The sequence below is a fragment of the Helicoverpa zea genome, chromosome 25, assembly GCF_022581195.2.
Source record: "Helicoverpa zea isolate HzStark_Cry1AcR chromosome 25, ilHelZeax1.1, whole genome shotgun sequence".
NCBI classification, from domain to species: domain Eukaryota; kingdom Metazoa; phylum Arthropoda; class Insecta; order Lepidoptera; family Noctuidae; genus Helicoverpa; species Helicoverpa zea.
Window position 1 is genome coordinate 6438548 of NC_061476.1, and position 12843 is coordinate 6451390.

General features: G+C 36.0%; 1 protein-coding gene across 5 annotated transcripts in view; it reads left to right on the plus strand.

Annotated features, from left to right (window-relative positions):
* Nucleotides 1-12843, plus strand: part of LOC124642579 (IQ motif and SEC7 domain-containing protein 2) — a 185567-nt gene that overhangs the window by 143205 nt on the left and 29519 nt on the right. For 4 of the 5 annotated variants that reach the window (XM_047181021.1, XM_047181025.1, XM_047181023.1 and 1 more), the window contains exon 2: nucleotides 6834-7152. The exons of the other annotated variant lie outside the window; for it this stretch is intronic. In XM_047181021.1, coding sequence (XP_047036977.1) covers nucleotides 6989-7152 — 164 coding nt within the window. In that variant the 5' untranslated portion in view covers nucleotides 6834-6988. The remainder of the gene's footprint in view (nucleotides 1-6833; nucleotides 7153-12843) is intronic. 5 annotated transcript variants of the gene reach the window in all.

The window sequence follows — 12843 nt, forward strand, 5'->3', positions numbered from 1 at the left end:
ACATTGACACGCTTTGCAACCAAAACATAATGTTATCGGTCACAGCAGTTAAACTTTATATTAACCCTGAATTTCGCGTGATCACGCTCTGACACGTGACCAGAAAAATCTATACTTCTATGCTAATGTAAGAAAGAGGAAACTTTGTTTTGTTTGTTTGTACCCTCAAAGCTTCAAAACTGATGAACCGGTTTAAACAAATATTTTAGTGTTGGAAAGCTAGACTCTTCCCTAGTAATATAGGCTATATTTTAGGTAGGTATCCCACGAGGAAACCCAAATAGAATCTAGTAGTATAGTAGTCTAAGCCGACCCCAACATAGTTGGGAAAAAGGCTCGGAGGATGATAACACACCTAAGTACGATCTCTGAGATTAGGTTCTAAGCTACATCTCGAATTAGGTTTTTCTTGTTTATGGCTTATTGTAATGAGGCAGTTATAATGTGTTTGGAAAAACCACACCATTAAAAGTTTTTCCAGATCCGTCACAGACTATCGTTCTAGAATATAATCTCTTTTACATAAAAAAAAAACAATGCGACGTCAATTAACTCAGCTGACTGAATGGCTGACATAATCCGTTGGCCTTGCAGTAACTTCCCTGTTTCACCATTTCGACCCGAATCTATCTTAAGATATTAACTTACTTACGGCCGTTTCCAATATTCTGTCTAGCATTTATTTTGCCCACTAGATATTACTTGTATGAGGCTTGTGCCAGTGGCTACATCAGACACTGGAGAACCGACCAACGGGCTGAACATCCTTGCTGGACTTTTATCCTAGCTGGATGTTCAGCCCGTTATATATTACTTAATTAGACCACAAATATTAGTAAGTAGTCGCTGTAACTGAATACGGCTGTGATGCTATAGATAGGTATATGTATATGGGGCTTATGTCAAAATTCTATCCCTAGTCGGCAAATAAAAAGATGGATCGAATATTGAAAGCGGTCTTTAAAATAATAGACACGTGAAGCTGTTTTGTTTTTGTTTTCGACCTCGATATATGTTGCGTATTTATATAAAGTTGTTCTATGCTTTTCGTGATACACGTTAGTTTTAAATAGCAATTTATTGAGAACAGCTAGTTTTAATTTTAATCTTTATTTTAATGTTTGAATGCAGTCGTAACTTTTGTTACGTTTACAAGGTTGCGCTGAGGAAAGTTTGTTGCTGCATTTCAAAATATGTTCGAGGATATAGGATACTAGCTTCCGTCAGCAGTTTCACCCGTGCCCTGTAGGAACTAATTCACGTACCTGGATAATTAATAAGTAACCTACTGCCTTCCTCGATAAATGGGCAATGTATCTCTGATTTTTTAGGGTTCCGCACCCAAAGGGTAAAACGAGACCCTATTGTTTTCGCTCCTCTGTCCGTCCATCCGTTGTTCCAACAAATGTTTTGGCGGGCTCCCATACAACAAACGTGATTTTTTTGCTAATTTTTGCTTTGGTACGGGGAACCCTTCGTGCGCGAGTCCGACTCGCTCTTGGCCGGTTTTTTTATCGTTTTAGTTCCTGAGGTTAGCGCCATCAAACAAACGAAGCATACTCTTGAGTTCTATAATATTATGCAGTATAGATTTTTACCGGATTACATAAAGTGCAATGTTATTCGACTAAAAGCAAAATTGTGTTAACGAACTAGCATCATAAATCCATATTGTAGCTCGTAGATATTCAAAAATCACTCGTATATTTTCGTATAAAAGTGCGCGCCATTTCATTTTATGTTTTTATTTCACTAACTTCCTCCATAAAGTTTTATCATGGCCCAATATATTGCAGTTTTAAAACGTTGAAAACTTATCAATTTATTCAGTTATTAATGACTTACAAACTCAATTAAAAACTTCGTGGGATAAAATGTATTTTTGTGCACGATTCACTTTCTCGTAGAAAGCTGAATACATTTTATTGAATAAGTCCTTTCCTGTATCGGTAAGTTCTAGGAAAGAAATACCGAGAAAGGTATTCTAAGAATCTTGATGTGGTCAGGTTTACATTCCATATAGGTACCTACATACTGGTCTAAAAGGTACAGACAGCAATCTTTTGGTTGGTCTCTCATAATGCTTAGTTGATTTCAGAGTAGAAATATTACTAATGTCAAAATTTGTCTTATCGGTTCAGTTGTGTTAGCGTTACACAACTGATTGAGATAAAATTTGGTACACATATACAGCCTCAATACAGACAAAGCCGGGTGTGAAGTATTTCCCTCGGTACATAGGTTTGGTGTTACAATAGTATCAAAGCTTGATAATAAGACTCTTCCTAAAGAGATCAGGCGCTCTCTTTTGTAGTTTAATGCTAACTCCAGTCTTATAGCCTTTATCTATGTAAATTCGCGCGACTATAGTACCCAAAGAACCTATTGAGGGTCGTAGAATACAAATCGTGACAAAATGACCCCAGATTATGTTACTGAGAAGCTGATCAATAACCCTAAATATCTCAACGAATAGCATTGAAGTTGAATAATTCTAAACACGGGTAAATCCTGTACTATATACGCAGCTAGATTTTAACCAGTTACACTAAAAGAGCTCTTAAAATTAAGTAGGACAAAGTGCATATTACATTGCATGGTGAAAAGACACTTGGCCTACAAAGACCGTTGTAATAAACGATCGATTTAACGAGTAACGAATGGTTTATAGTATGTTGTAGTGTGCACATTTGATTCGGGCAATTGCGGTTTATGTATGTGTCAAATTTAGGATGTCCTCAATTGGCTAGAACTGCCTAGTTTCAGCAAAAAAGTGGGGCTTTTAAGGTCGCTCAAACAATTGCCAAACGCATTCATGTAAGGTTCAATCATCTGCCTAACCTTTTCCCATTTATTTTGGGGTCGGCTTCCAGTCTAACCAGATGTAGCTGAGTACCAGTGCTTTACAAGGAGCGACTGCCCTATCTGACCCCCTCAACCCAGTTACCCGGGCAACCCAATACCCCTTGGTTAGACTGGTGTCAGACTTACTGGCTTCTGACTACCCACGACGACTACCAAATAACAGCCATTGATGGAAGGCTTAGTGTGCATTCAAAAGTCCCCATTTGGACTAAAATTCGGAGCATCATAACTCATGCCTTTTAATTTATATTCCGCCATATTTGATTACGGTACCATTCCTGTAGTGGCCATTTGTCTAAATCGTTTCAGCCATTTAGGGCGGTTGTAAAATACGTCGGCTGCACATACCAACGCGTAAAACATTGCTGTTCCTTCTAGTCTTCCTGTTTCTGTAACTTGGTAGAATATTATCCTGAATTAGGACTGGGAAATTACCTTAATTAATGGTGATTAGCGATTATTCGGTGATCAGGAAGTTAGACAGTAACTTTTGGGAGCTAATCAAGATTATTTACAAATGGTAATTGCATGAGTAGATGTTGGATGAATTTATGAGCTCAGTGTTGATTTAATTAATACATACTGTTGAATAAGTACTTGTAAATGTGGTTAGTAAATACATCCTGCATTCATTAAGAATAACGTCTTGGAGATAGAACCCAAATTCCTAGATTCTAGGAAATACTTTAAATAATACGCTAGGAAATACCTAATAACCTTCATTGTGCTCCGTAAAATAATGTACACAAAAACAACAATACATGACATAATATTACAAGAATGCACACAAAACAAAACCCCTTTGTTTTAAGTATTAAAATAAACAACAAGACATACCTTTCCCTTTCAAAAATTTCGCCAACAAGATACATCGTACTATGAGCGTTTCGATTCACGCACCAGTGCTCAGATCATAAAAACGTAGTAGATACAAGTTTTATACGGGTGTACTGTGTTCTTATTTTACTGATAGCAATACCGAAAACATGGACCGTTTTTTAGATATTTTGTTACATTTTCTTCGTGTTTTTACCAGGGTGTTTCATATTTTTTGGCACGTGTCTGATTAACGCAAGCTATTGACTTGAAAATGTCATATTTCATTTAGCTGATTACAGTTTGAGAGGGTAATGAACTTTGATCACTCTTACCAATTCATTGATTAATCCAATATCGACGAGCTTGTGAAAAATATCTCCGTATAAGAAAATAAAGGAAAAAGGAAGATCATACATAACATTAATATTAAATGGAACTTGCTCAGAAAAAACAGTAGTTCGGCCCCAATCCAACATCTAGGCACGCCTTATATTTCCTACAACTAGTATAATGAGCGGTCGTATTTATTCAGTAACTGTCTCGTTTATAGCTTTTTCCTTAGTAAGGAAAATCTCTTGTTTGTCTCAGAATGTTGGATTTAGATGATAATATAAGCTGATAGTTTTTGGGATCAAGTGTGTTGTTACTAGAGGCAGTTCAATGACTTTATTCAGTTTATCAGTGACAGGCTTTATAGGCAACATATTTTCAGTAAGACTCATCTGACCAGCCTTTTCCTAACTACGTTGGGGTCGGTTTCTAGTCTAACTGGATGCAGCGGTTAGATTCTAACCTCATTAACCCGGTTACCCGGGCAACCCGATATTACTAGATAGGACTGGTTGTCAGACTTACCGGCTTCTGACTACCCGTACCGACTGCTGAAAGATGTTCAAATGACAGCCAACTAAACTACAACACTTTGTAAAATACACCTATTAAATAACTCGAAACAAGTTCAGCATAGTGACGAGCAAGGCTAAATCGAAACAACGTAAAATACCTCATGCGTTAGCACTTCTGTAAATTAAAAACTTTTGCTATAAAAAACCGTTTTTAAACAATGTAACGTATTCATTAGTTACACGTGAAGAGTTTGGGCGTATTCCGTATCCTATTCAGTATATTGAAACTTGTTTCATTACCTGTTTAATAGCTGGAGAGCTCGTACACATTTTTGAGTAGATATTTGAGGCAAGTCACAGGACTACGGAACTGGCTAGCGATTGGGTTCAATTACCTACTCAAAAATGTCTACTAGCTCTTCGACTATGAGTTGAAGATTAATAATTGTTGCCATGTGCTCGATAAATTGTTTCTTATTGGCGTGATCGACGGTGATATAAAATAAGCAATTTTATCACGTGGTTGTAATATCGTCCAGCCGAGACCATCATTTTATAATGATGATGGATTGTAGTACACCGAAACAAATCAATTACTAATTTAAAAAGAACAAAGGAAAATACTCAAGTGTCTAAAAGAAAGTAGTTTTATCTTACGTAATTACTTGTCTATCCATCATGAGATATTTTTTAATCAAGAATTCACAATAAAAGAAAAAGATAAATTGGAGAGAGTCTGAAATATGATCGATAATTCTAAAGTCAGTCGTCCATCTTCATTTTCGTGTTTCTAAACGGATCTAGTCACGTTGTTAGAAACGTGGAAAACGTGTTCAACAATTCCTTTCAGCTATATTAATATTTACAATACATTTGAGGTAAAAGACATATACATATTAGTACGGCAACTGTTGAACAAAAACAATTTCTAGCCGTCTATTTTTCTAAAGATAAATATAAGGACCCTTGTTAGGAGTTACTAGAATTTTTCCAATGCTACTAATACTCTGTCCCCCTTACTTATAAACGTGAATTAAATATAAGTAATACTTAAGGGCTGTTTAAGAAAATTCTTACTTATAAACTTTGCTTAAGCGTGTCTTAACTAACATTTAATCACTACTTAAAACTTTAAGTAGTGATTAGTTAAAATGTTGCTTAGAAGGTGATTAGAGATTTTATAAGTAAGGGGGTGTATGTTTTAGTCTATTGATTTCTGTGCCAAAAAAGGATAGTTAAAATAGGGAATATTGGAATGGGAAGTTACAAAGAATAACTTTGTCAAAGGACATATTAACTATACAGACATCTATTAAATCCTTGAAAGTTCGGGGCATCAAAAACAATCCCGTATTATGGGAAAATTGTACCCTGTTGAATCCAATGAAACCAAGGCTCTACCCAATACAAATAACTAATATCTGTAACTTTATTTACGCCCTTTCGGAAACTTCTTGAGGCTCCTTAAGTCTCCTCGAAAGCCTCCAAGGGTCCAACCATACTTCAATTTGCATTAAGTGTTTGTTCTCTTTTCCTTTCTCTGTATAATTTCTTTTAAAGTATATCTCCCGTTTTACATATTCTATTTTAAGAGTGAAAGCGGATATTGGAAATAATATTCTCCATCTCCAAACAAATTACATCTGAATTCAGTATTATGGAAAGTGTCGCTTACAAGGTTCTTTATTCAGAAATATTATAAGGTTGTCGGTTGTAAATACCAGGATTACAGTTTTCAAGCTATGTAGAGAGTATTCATAGTTGTCAGACTAACTTTGCATATACTCAAACATAATCGAATGGAGAAAACATATTCGATAGCTACACAATGTCCATTATTATAATGTTGGTCAGTGTTTCATGCCAGTCATATTTTCTGATATGAAAGATGTTCGTCTCCGTTTACTGTTCTATTTCTATTGGATAATGCAAAGTTGATGTGTGCTGTCTCATTGTTCGCCGCTCTTTGATGTTATTCCTCTCTAATATATCATCTGTATTGATGTTTCACTACTAGCTTGTAATATATTTGTTTGCTGTACTACTACAGATATTATCATTTTGATCGATCTCATTTCTAAATGTTCACGTTTTCTTGTCTGTGCGGTTTGTATCTGCCGTTGTTGGTCTAAAAATGTTAATTCATCAGCTCATTACATCGTAACCACAAATGGTCCGTTCAGTTTATTTGATCGTTTCTATCGATTCTCATTACGAGCACAATCGAGTTTATTGCTAGCAATATCAAGTTATGACCTCCGCGTGTCGATGGCATTAATTATCTTTTTACTGCATTTTTTATAGATCCATTCTTAAAAGTATACCAACGGCTTAGAACTGTGTTTGTAATTCGTGACCGTTTCAACCAAAGCTGCGTTTGAACTGAATTCAAACGGAAAACCGCTAATGGGTGTGTGAAATGACAATAGTGACTTAGTTTCTGGTGGTATGTGCGTTTGATGTCCAAAGTGGCGAAGTCAGAGTCGCGAGTTGTGCTAGTGGGTGATGGAGAAGGCGATGGCTGTTGTTCCTGCTCTGGCATGAGGATCGGTGACCTTGGAGGCGTGTTGCTCGAAGCTGCGAAGCTCACCAGGTCCTGGTTCTGTCAGAAGCCTGGATACGGGTAAGTTGTTACTACCATCGAAACTAAAAAGTATACGCTTAAAAGTTTGCAGTCTTAATGACACTGGCGACACATGATATCGAACGTCGTAACATTTTAAATTGGTACTTGTCAAGTAATTGTCATTAAAGTACTAACTGACATTAGTACTGTGATCAATTTTGTGAGTGAGAATTGAAAAGATATTCTAATTTCTAAAATGGTTATGGTAAAGACTACCACGGGCCTTATGGGCATGGCTGTCCACCCAAATCCTCATCATACCCTTACTTCCTTGTATGGTAAAATTCTGAGGGTTCTCTGCAGTATGCCTGAAACGTCTGCTTACCGCAAGTACACTGAAATGATTTGCAACGAACGATTGGAAGTACTGAAATGTACTCAAGAGACGATGGACATTGAGAGGCAAATAAACTGTGGCCAAGCTGAAGAGCTCATTATCCAGGCTGAAAATGAACTGAATTTGGCTAGGAAAATGCTGAACTGGCATCCTTGGGAATCTCTGATGACCAAACCACCTAAGGGCCAGTGGTCATGGCCCCCAATTAAGGGTGTTTAATTTACTTCATTACTTGCTCCTTGTATTTTTAGTTAATAAAAAGTATGACTAAAATTGTTGCATTTCATATTTATCATTAGTAAATGAGGCTGAAGAGCAGTCTAGACTTTTATATAGAATAGACTTTTCCGCATAATCTGCTCAGAAAATAATGGCCAGTCAATAGTTAACACTTTAATATTAATTAGTTTTGAACTTATGGCAACAAGTTTTTTTAGCCAATTCTAAATCACAACAAATATGTATGTAAGTATATCGATTTATATAACGTTGATGATCAAGATACAGTTTCAACTAAAAAATGCAGTTCAAATTGCAGACATTTCTTCCTCAACTCGATTCTATCATACAAATTCCTTCAATTATTCCAAAATTAATATCATTTCCAAACTAAGCCAATATGGAAATTTCCTAAAACCGTCATGAATAAAATTTGGTAACTTGAGAATCCAAAAGTTGTTCTTTATCAGTGACGGGCATGGAGAACAAAATGACTAGCGGAGGTGCTAAAACAGCAAATATAATAACGTAGCGCACCAAAATGCGGTCGTGCTGGGGACGAGAAACGCTTCTGTCTTCGCCCTTACAAGCTTTCTTTTAACCCAATTTTTGTAATACTAAAAATCGTTGAAAGAAACACTTCACTCGTAACTGATCGTTTTGTTCATGCCCACCGTATGTATTTGACCTAGGAGAAGGCGCCTGACCTACCTGCATTATAGTATCTCCGCTCATTTTTCCTTACTCCTTAGTGACGGGTTACCACCTTCATTCCATGTGTACTCGCTAACTTTAATTAAACCTTACCAAGACGACTTCAAAGTTACCCAAAACACGTCAAAGGAAATGGGAATGCTATTTTCTCGTTTTTATTAAGTTTATGTTTTCATAATTGTGTCCTTTTGAAGCTAGCTCAGACTGTAATTACAATCTGAAACCTGCTTAACTTAAACACAAATTACACTTAAAGAAAAAGCAGATGTAACAAAAGAGTGTTCCTTTGTTCGTGAAATCTAAAATCCTGTTTGAAAATAATTATCACTAAGCCTTGCGAGACTACGAGTTTTGCAGTATCTGTCTCCCCCATCCATTAAAAGAAATGTGAAAAAATTTCAAAATGGCGCTCGGTACTCATATCTTTGTGTTACAGAGTGCATTATGCGTTCAGATATAAAGTGATATGCACTATCGTAAATCACTACGGATAATATCTAATTAAGTATTAAGTAAGCATTAAAGTGATTCAAGATACTGCATAAAAGTAATTGCTGTGCCGACAATTGTTAAAGATTAAAAGAAAATGGTAAAGTGAATATACTAAGCGATGAAGTCTTCATTAGGTAAACTAAAATGTAGGTTTAAAACGCTATCCATAAAGCTAAAAAAAACTACCATAAAATCACAAATTCTAAATTCGTGCCATTTCAAATCAAAAGTTGGCTTTAGGCCATATGAAATACATCTACAGAATAATCTTTGAAGGAATAACTACTGCAGTACAAACAAGCCAGTTGCCTCGTGTTAAAGATAAACTTGGCAAACAGACAGGCCTACTATAACTTATTACTGAATCAGGAAGGAGTTTACGAAGTCAGTTCGAAGAAATACCACTGAAGTTAATAACATTCGTTCTAAGCGACCGCGATGGTTCATATCATACAAATCTATACCTATATATATAGAAGAAAGTCGTGTTAGTTACTCCACTTATAACTCAAGAACGGTTGAACCGATTCAGCTGAAAACTGGCAGGGAGGTAGTTTAAAGCCCTGGAGAAGGATATAGGATTTTTGTCACCATCTGGCTAATTTATCTTAGAACGCGGGTGAATCCGCGGGCGGAAAGCTACTAAACGATAAAATATTCAATCATTCACACCTAAACAATGATTCGTTAGTGCGTCGATCATACATTTACGATACACTTGACGCATTTTCCGTTAAATGTGTCCCTAAGTGTAAACTGACACTGATCATATGTCATTCACTTCAAACCTAACATGACCTACTTAGACAGTAACTAGCTCTCGTCTTGATCCAGTATTGTAAATCTGCTCTGACAAAACCGCGTCCCCAAAAGGCTTAGTTCGCCTTACTTGTTGGACATCTGCCAAAACTCAGCAAAGTTTTAAAATTTCATGATTTCACGCGGGATGCGAGCAATTTATCGCAACATCTGAAGAAAAGTTTACGAGAATTCTGGAAGTGTATTTTTTTCAAACTTATGTAACATATGAATAAAGTAGTAATTTACCTTTTCTCAGCGTATTTTGCATACAAAACATTTTCAAGGTTATTATATAACTGGTTTGTACTTCCCAAAACTCAACCAGTGGTCAAAACATTGAAACAGAAACAGCCCAGTATTTTTAATCCAAAAACAATGCAAATGATTTGTTTTGACAGCAAAAACAAAGATGAGGATTTAAAATTCACACTCGTTATTGTGCTCGGTTAAAAGGCGGATGATGAAGCAACTGCGCCCTTTTTTGTTTATAAACCGCAATCTCGGCCTCTCGCAGGCGTAGGCATTGCCCAGTCTAATAACCTACAATTTTTCGCTGGGCCCAGAAACTGGGTCGTTTCTGCAACGAGCGCGCGCATTCAAGCGTATTAATCAAGTCGGTGCAACTGAATAGAGGATACCCCAACTCCCCCCGATTCCCCCAGGCTCCTCTTGCTGCCCCCGTGACAATGGGGGAATGTCGCGCTCCATTTGACAAATGAACTGCACTTGAGATACTTAGTACTCAGCATTTGAGCTATTTGCTGGTTGAAAAATAGTTGTTTTAGGTTCGTTTGCTCTCTAATGACTTGTGTAATTTGTTAGTCAAAGTTGTTCTTTGTAAGTTAAAATTGCTCTGTCATTTACAATTATATTCTACGTACTGTAGACTCATCTTCTTGCTGAAAATACTCCCTAAAAAATTATATGATTACAAAAGGCAAAGTTATTGATATGGCACGCATGTTGCTGACATAAAATCTCTTTGTAACTTACACTAGGGATAGGTCCAAGGCAATTCTTGGCGAAGCGCCAGTCGCAAGCCTACCGGACTAATTGGCAAGCTTTATCGAGAAAATTAAACGTATAATAAAAAATTATGGCTCTTAACATTGCTCTGGTCGCCAGTGAACGACAAATCTTTGGGATACACTTGGTTTTTATGGTAAAGGCAGTTGTTCTCATGTTTTAAGGCTTTCAGTTCTGAATTCCAGTAGATGTCTAAGATCTTTCGTAATTTTGGCAGTACATTGAGTGTTTGCAAATGAGGTTCTTATTTTGTTAAACACGTCTCCAACTTGTGTTAAACAAAATTGTCTTCCTCGGTTTCGACTATAATTAACAGTTTGTTATTTCAGAAAATATGTTCTACGTAAAAACGTTTTGTATGAACACAGGTTGATTTTTTGCGGGCATCGCTGTTATTTTTTCCCGGAATAATGTAGTTGTTTGTTGACGTTTCAGATTGTTCTTGAAATTGAAATGTCAATTTGTTACGTGTCAGAAGACCAGGGGTTTTCAAACGAAATATTTTGTTCGTTGTTGGTTGTTGCATAAAGTAAAATTAGAACAGAATAGTAAGTTATTCGAAAGAAGTTTACAGAACAATTCGGAATAAAAAGTTTGCTACATAATTATAGGATAGAGTAGGCATGTAGTACTGTGGGACTATTTATTTCCATATAATAAATAATAAACAAGGGCCAACCCAAGTGTCATAATTTAATATTACACGACTTTCCTCTGCTTTTGTAGATAAAGTGCTTACATTGCGTAGTGTAAATATTAGGTTTGTAAGGTTTTTTACAACTACCACACTTACCATGTTTATATATTAGCAAAATTCCACAAAGAGCTTGGCTTAAACCAACAGTTACCCTACTTCTGCGAAATCAATACGTGATCCTAAATCCTAGAATTTGCAATTTTAGTCCAACTTTTAGTGTTTAACTTTCGGAAATATTGTTTGAGTGGAGTACTAATTTATATTGCCTAGCTAGACGAAAGTGGTAAATGCTAGTAATTCTAGTACCAGGAAAGTGTTTAATGTTAAAGATGGGATTAAGGGGAAAGTGGAGGGGGTAGTCATGCTTATGGGTCTGATGGGCACTAGTGTATCGAAGCCTCATACATTGTTTTTGCTCCTCATACATACTTTTTTAAATCAGTTAATACTTTTAAAATAGGTACCTATATAAAATGCAGCCTACATTGCACATTACACAGCTTAACTTTTTAATTAATCCACTACCGACATTTTAATCCATATTTTTACTGCAGAGCTAACCAAGCTTAATCCGAGCTGAAAATATCTCGATCTCGGATCGGAATCGAGTCGGTTCGTTCGGAAATTGACATATCTCTACTTCACCGATTTCAGTTCTGCGGTAAGCCGTAGGAAGTTAACTAGTGCGCTAATATTGAAAGCATTTAGTTAATGTTAGATAGGAAGTTTGTAAAATTGAGCTTCTTTTTATTTTGTACGAGGGGTAAATTATATAATTTTATTACTATTGGGGCTTATATATGCTGTAGGTTCTCTCTTTTAATAGTTATAATTATATGTAAAGTGTGTTTAACCATATTTTCTACGTTGCAATCTTGTGATTCAGAACTTTTCCGCGCATTTTATCTTTCAATTCATATAATGATGTTAATTGTTTTTTTTTTTTATGTGTATCAGACTCTCGTTCGCTTTTATAATTTAAGTAATATTTTTATAAGTATTTTCTTTTACTCAATAATTCCTTTTCTACAATTTACATAGTGTGCTCTTTTGTCCCGGATAAACACGACCTAAGTATCTCACTTTAAGTGTTATTTCAGGCATATGCGGAAGTTACTAAGTAGTTTGGCTGGCAAACATAATATTACCTTCCTTTCAGCAGTAAGAGTCGGGTAAAATTCCAACTTTGTGTATTTGTCAAGTTGCCATGAAAATATTGTTATATCTGTAAGGTATCAAATAAAATATCCAGAATTTGAAGGATTTTATGAAACTAAATTTTTTTCTAAAATATAACGAAGCAGTTAACAAAGTTATTTTCGTGTCATATTCATTAGATGTATATCTGTTAGTTGCAGTTTCAAACTGTTGAGTGTATAAACCAGTCTTTCCCAAAGTGGGC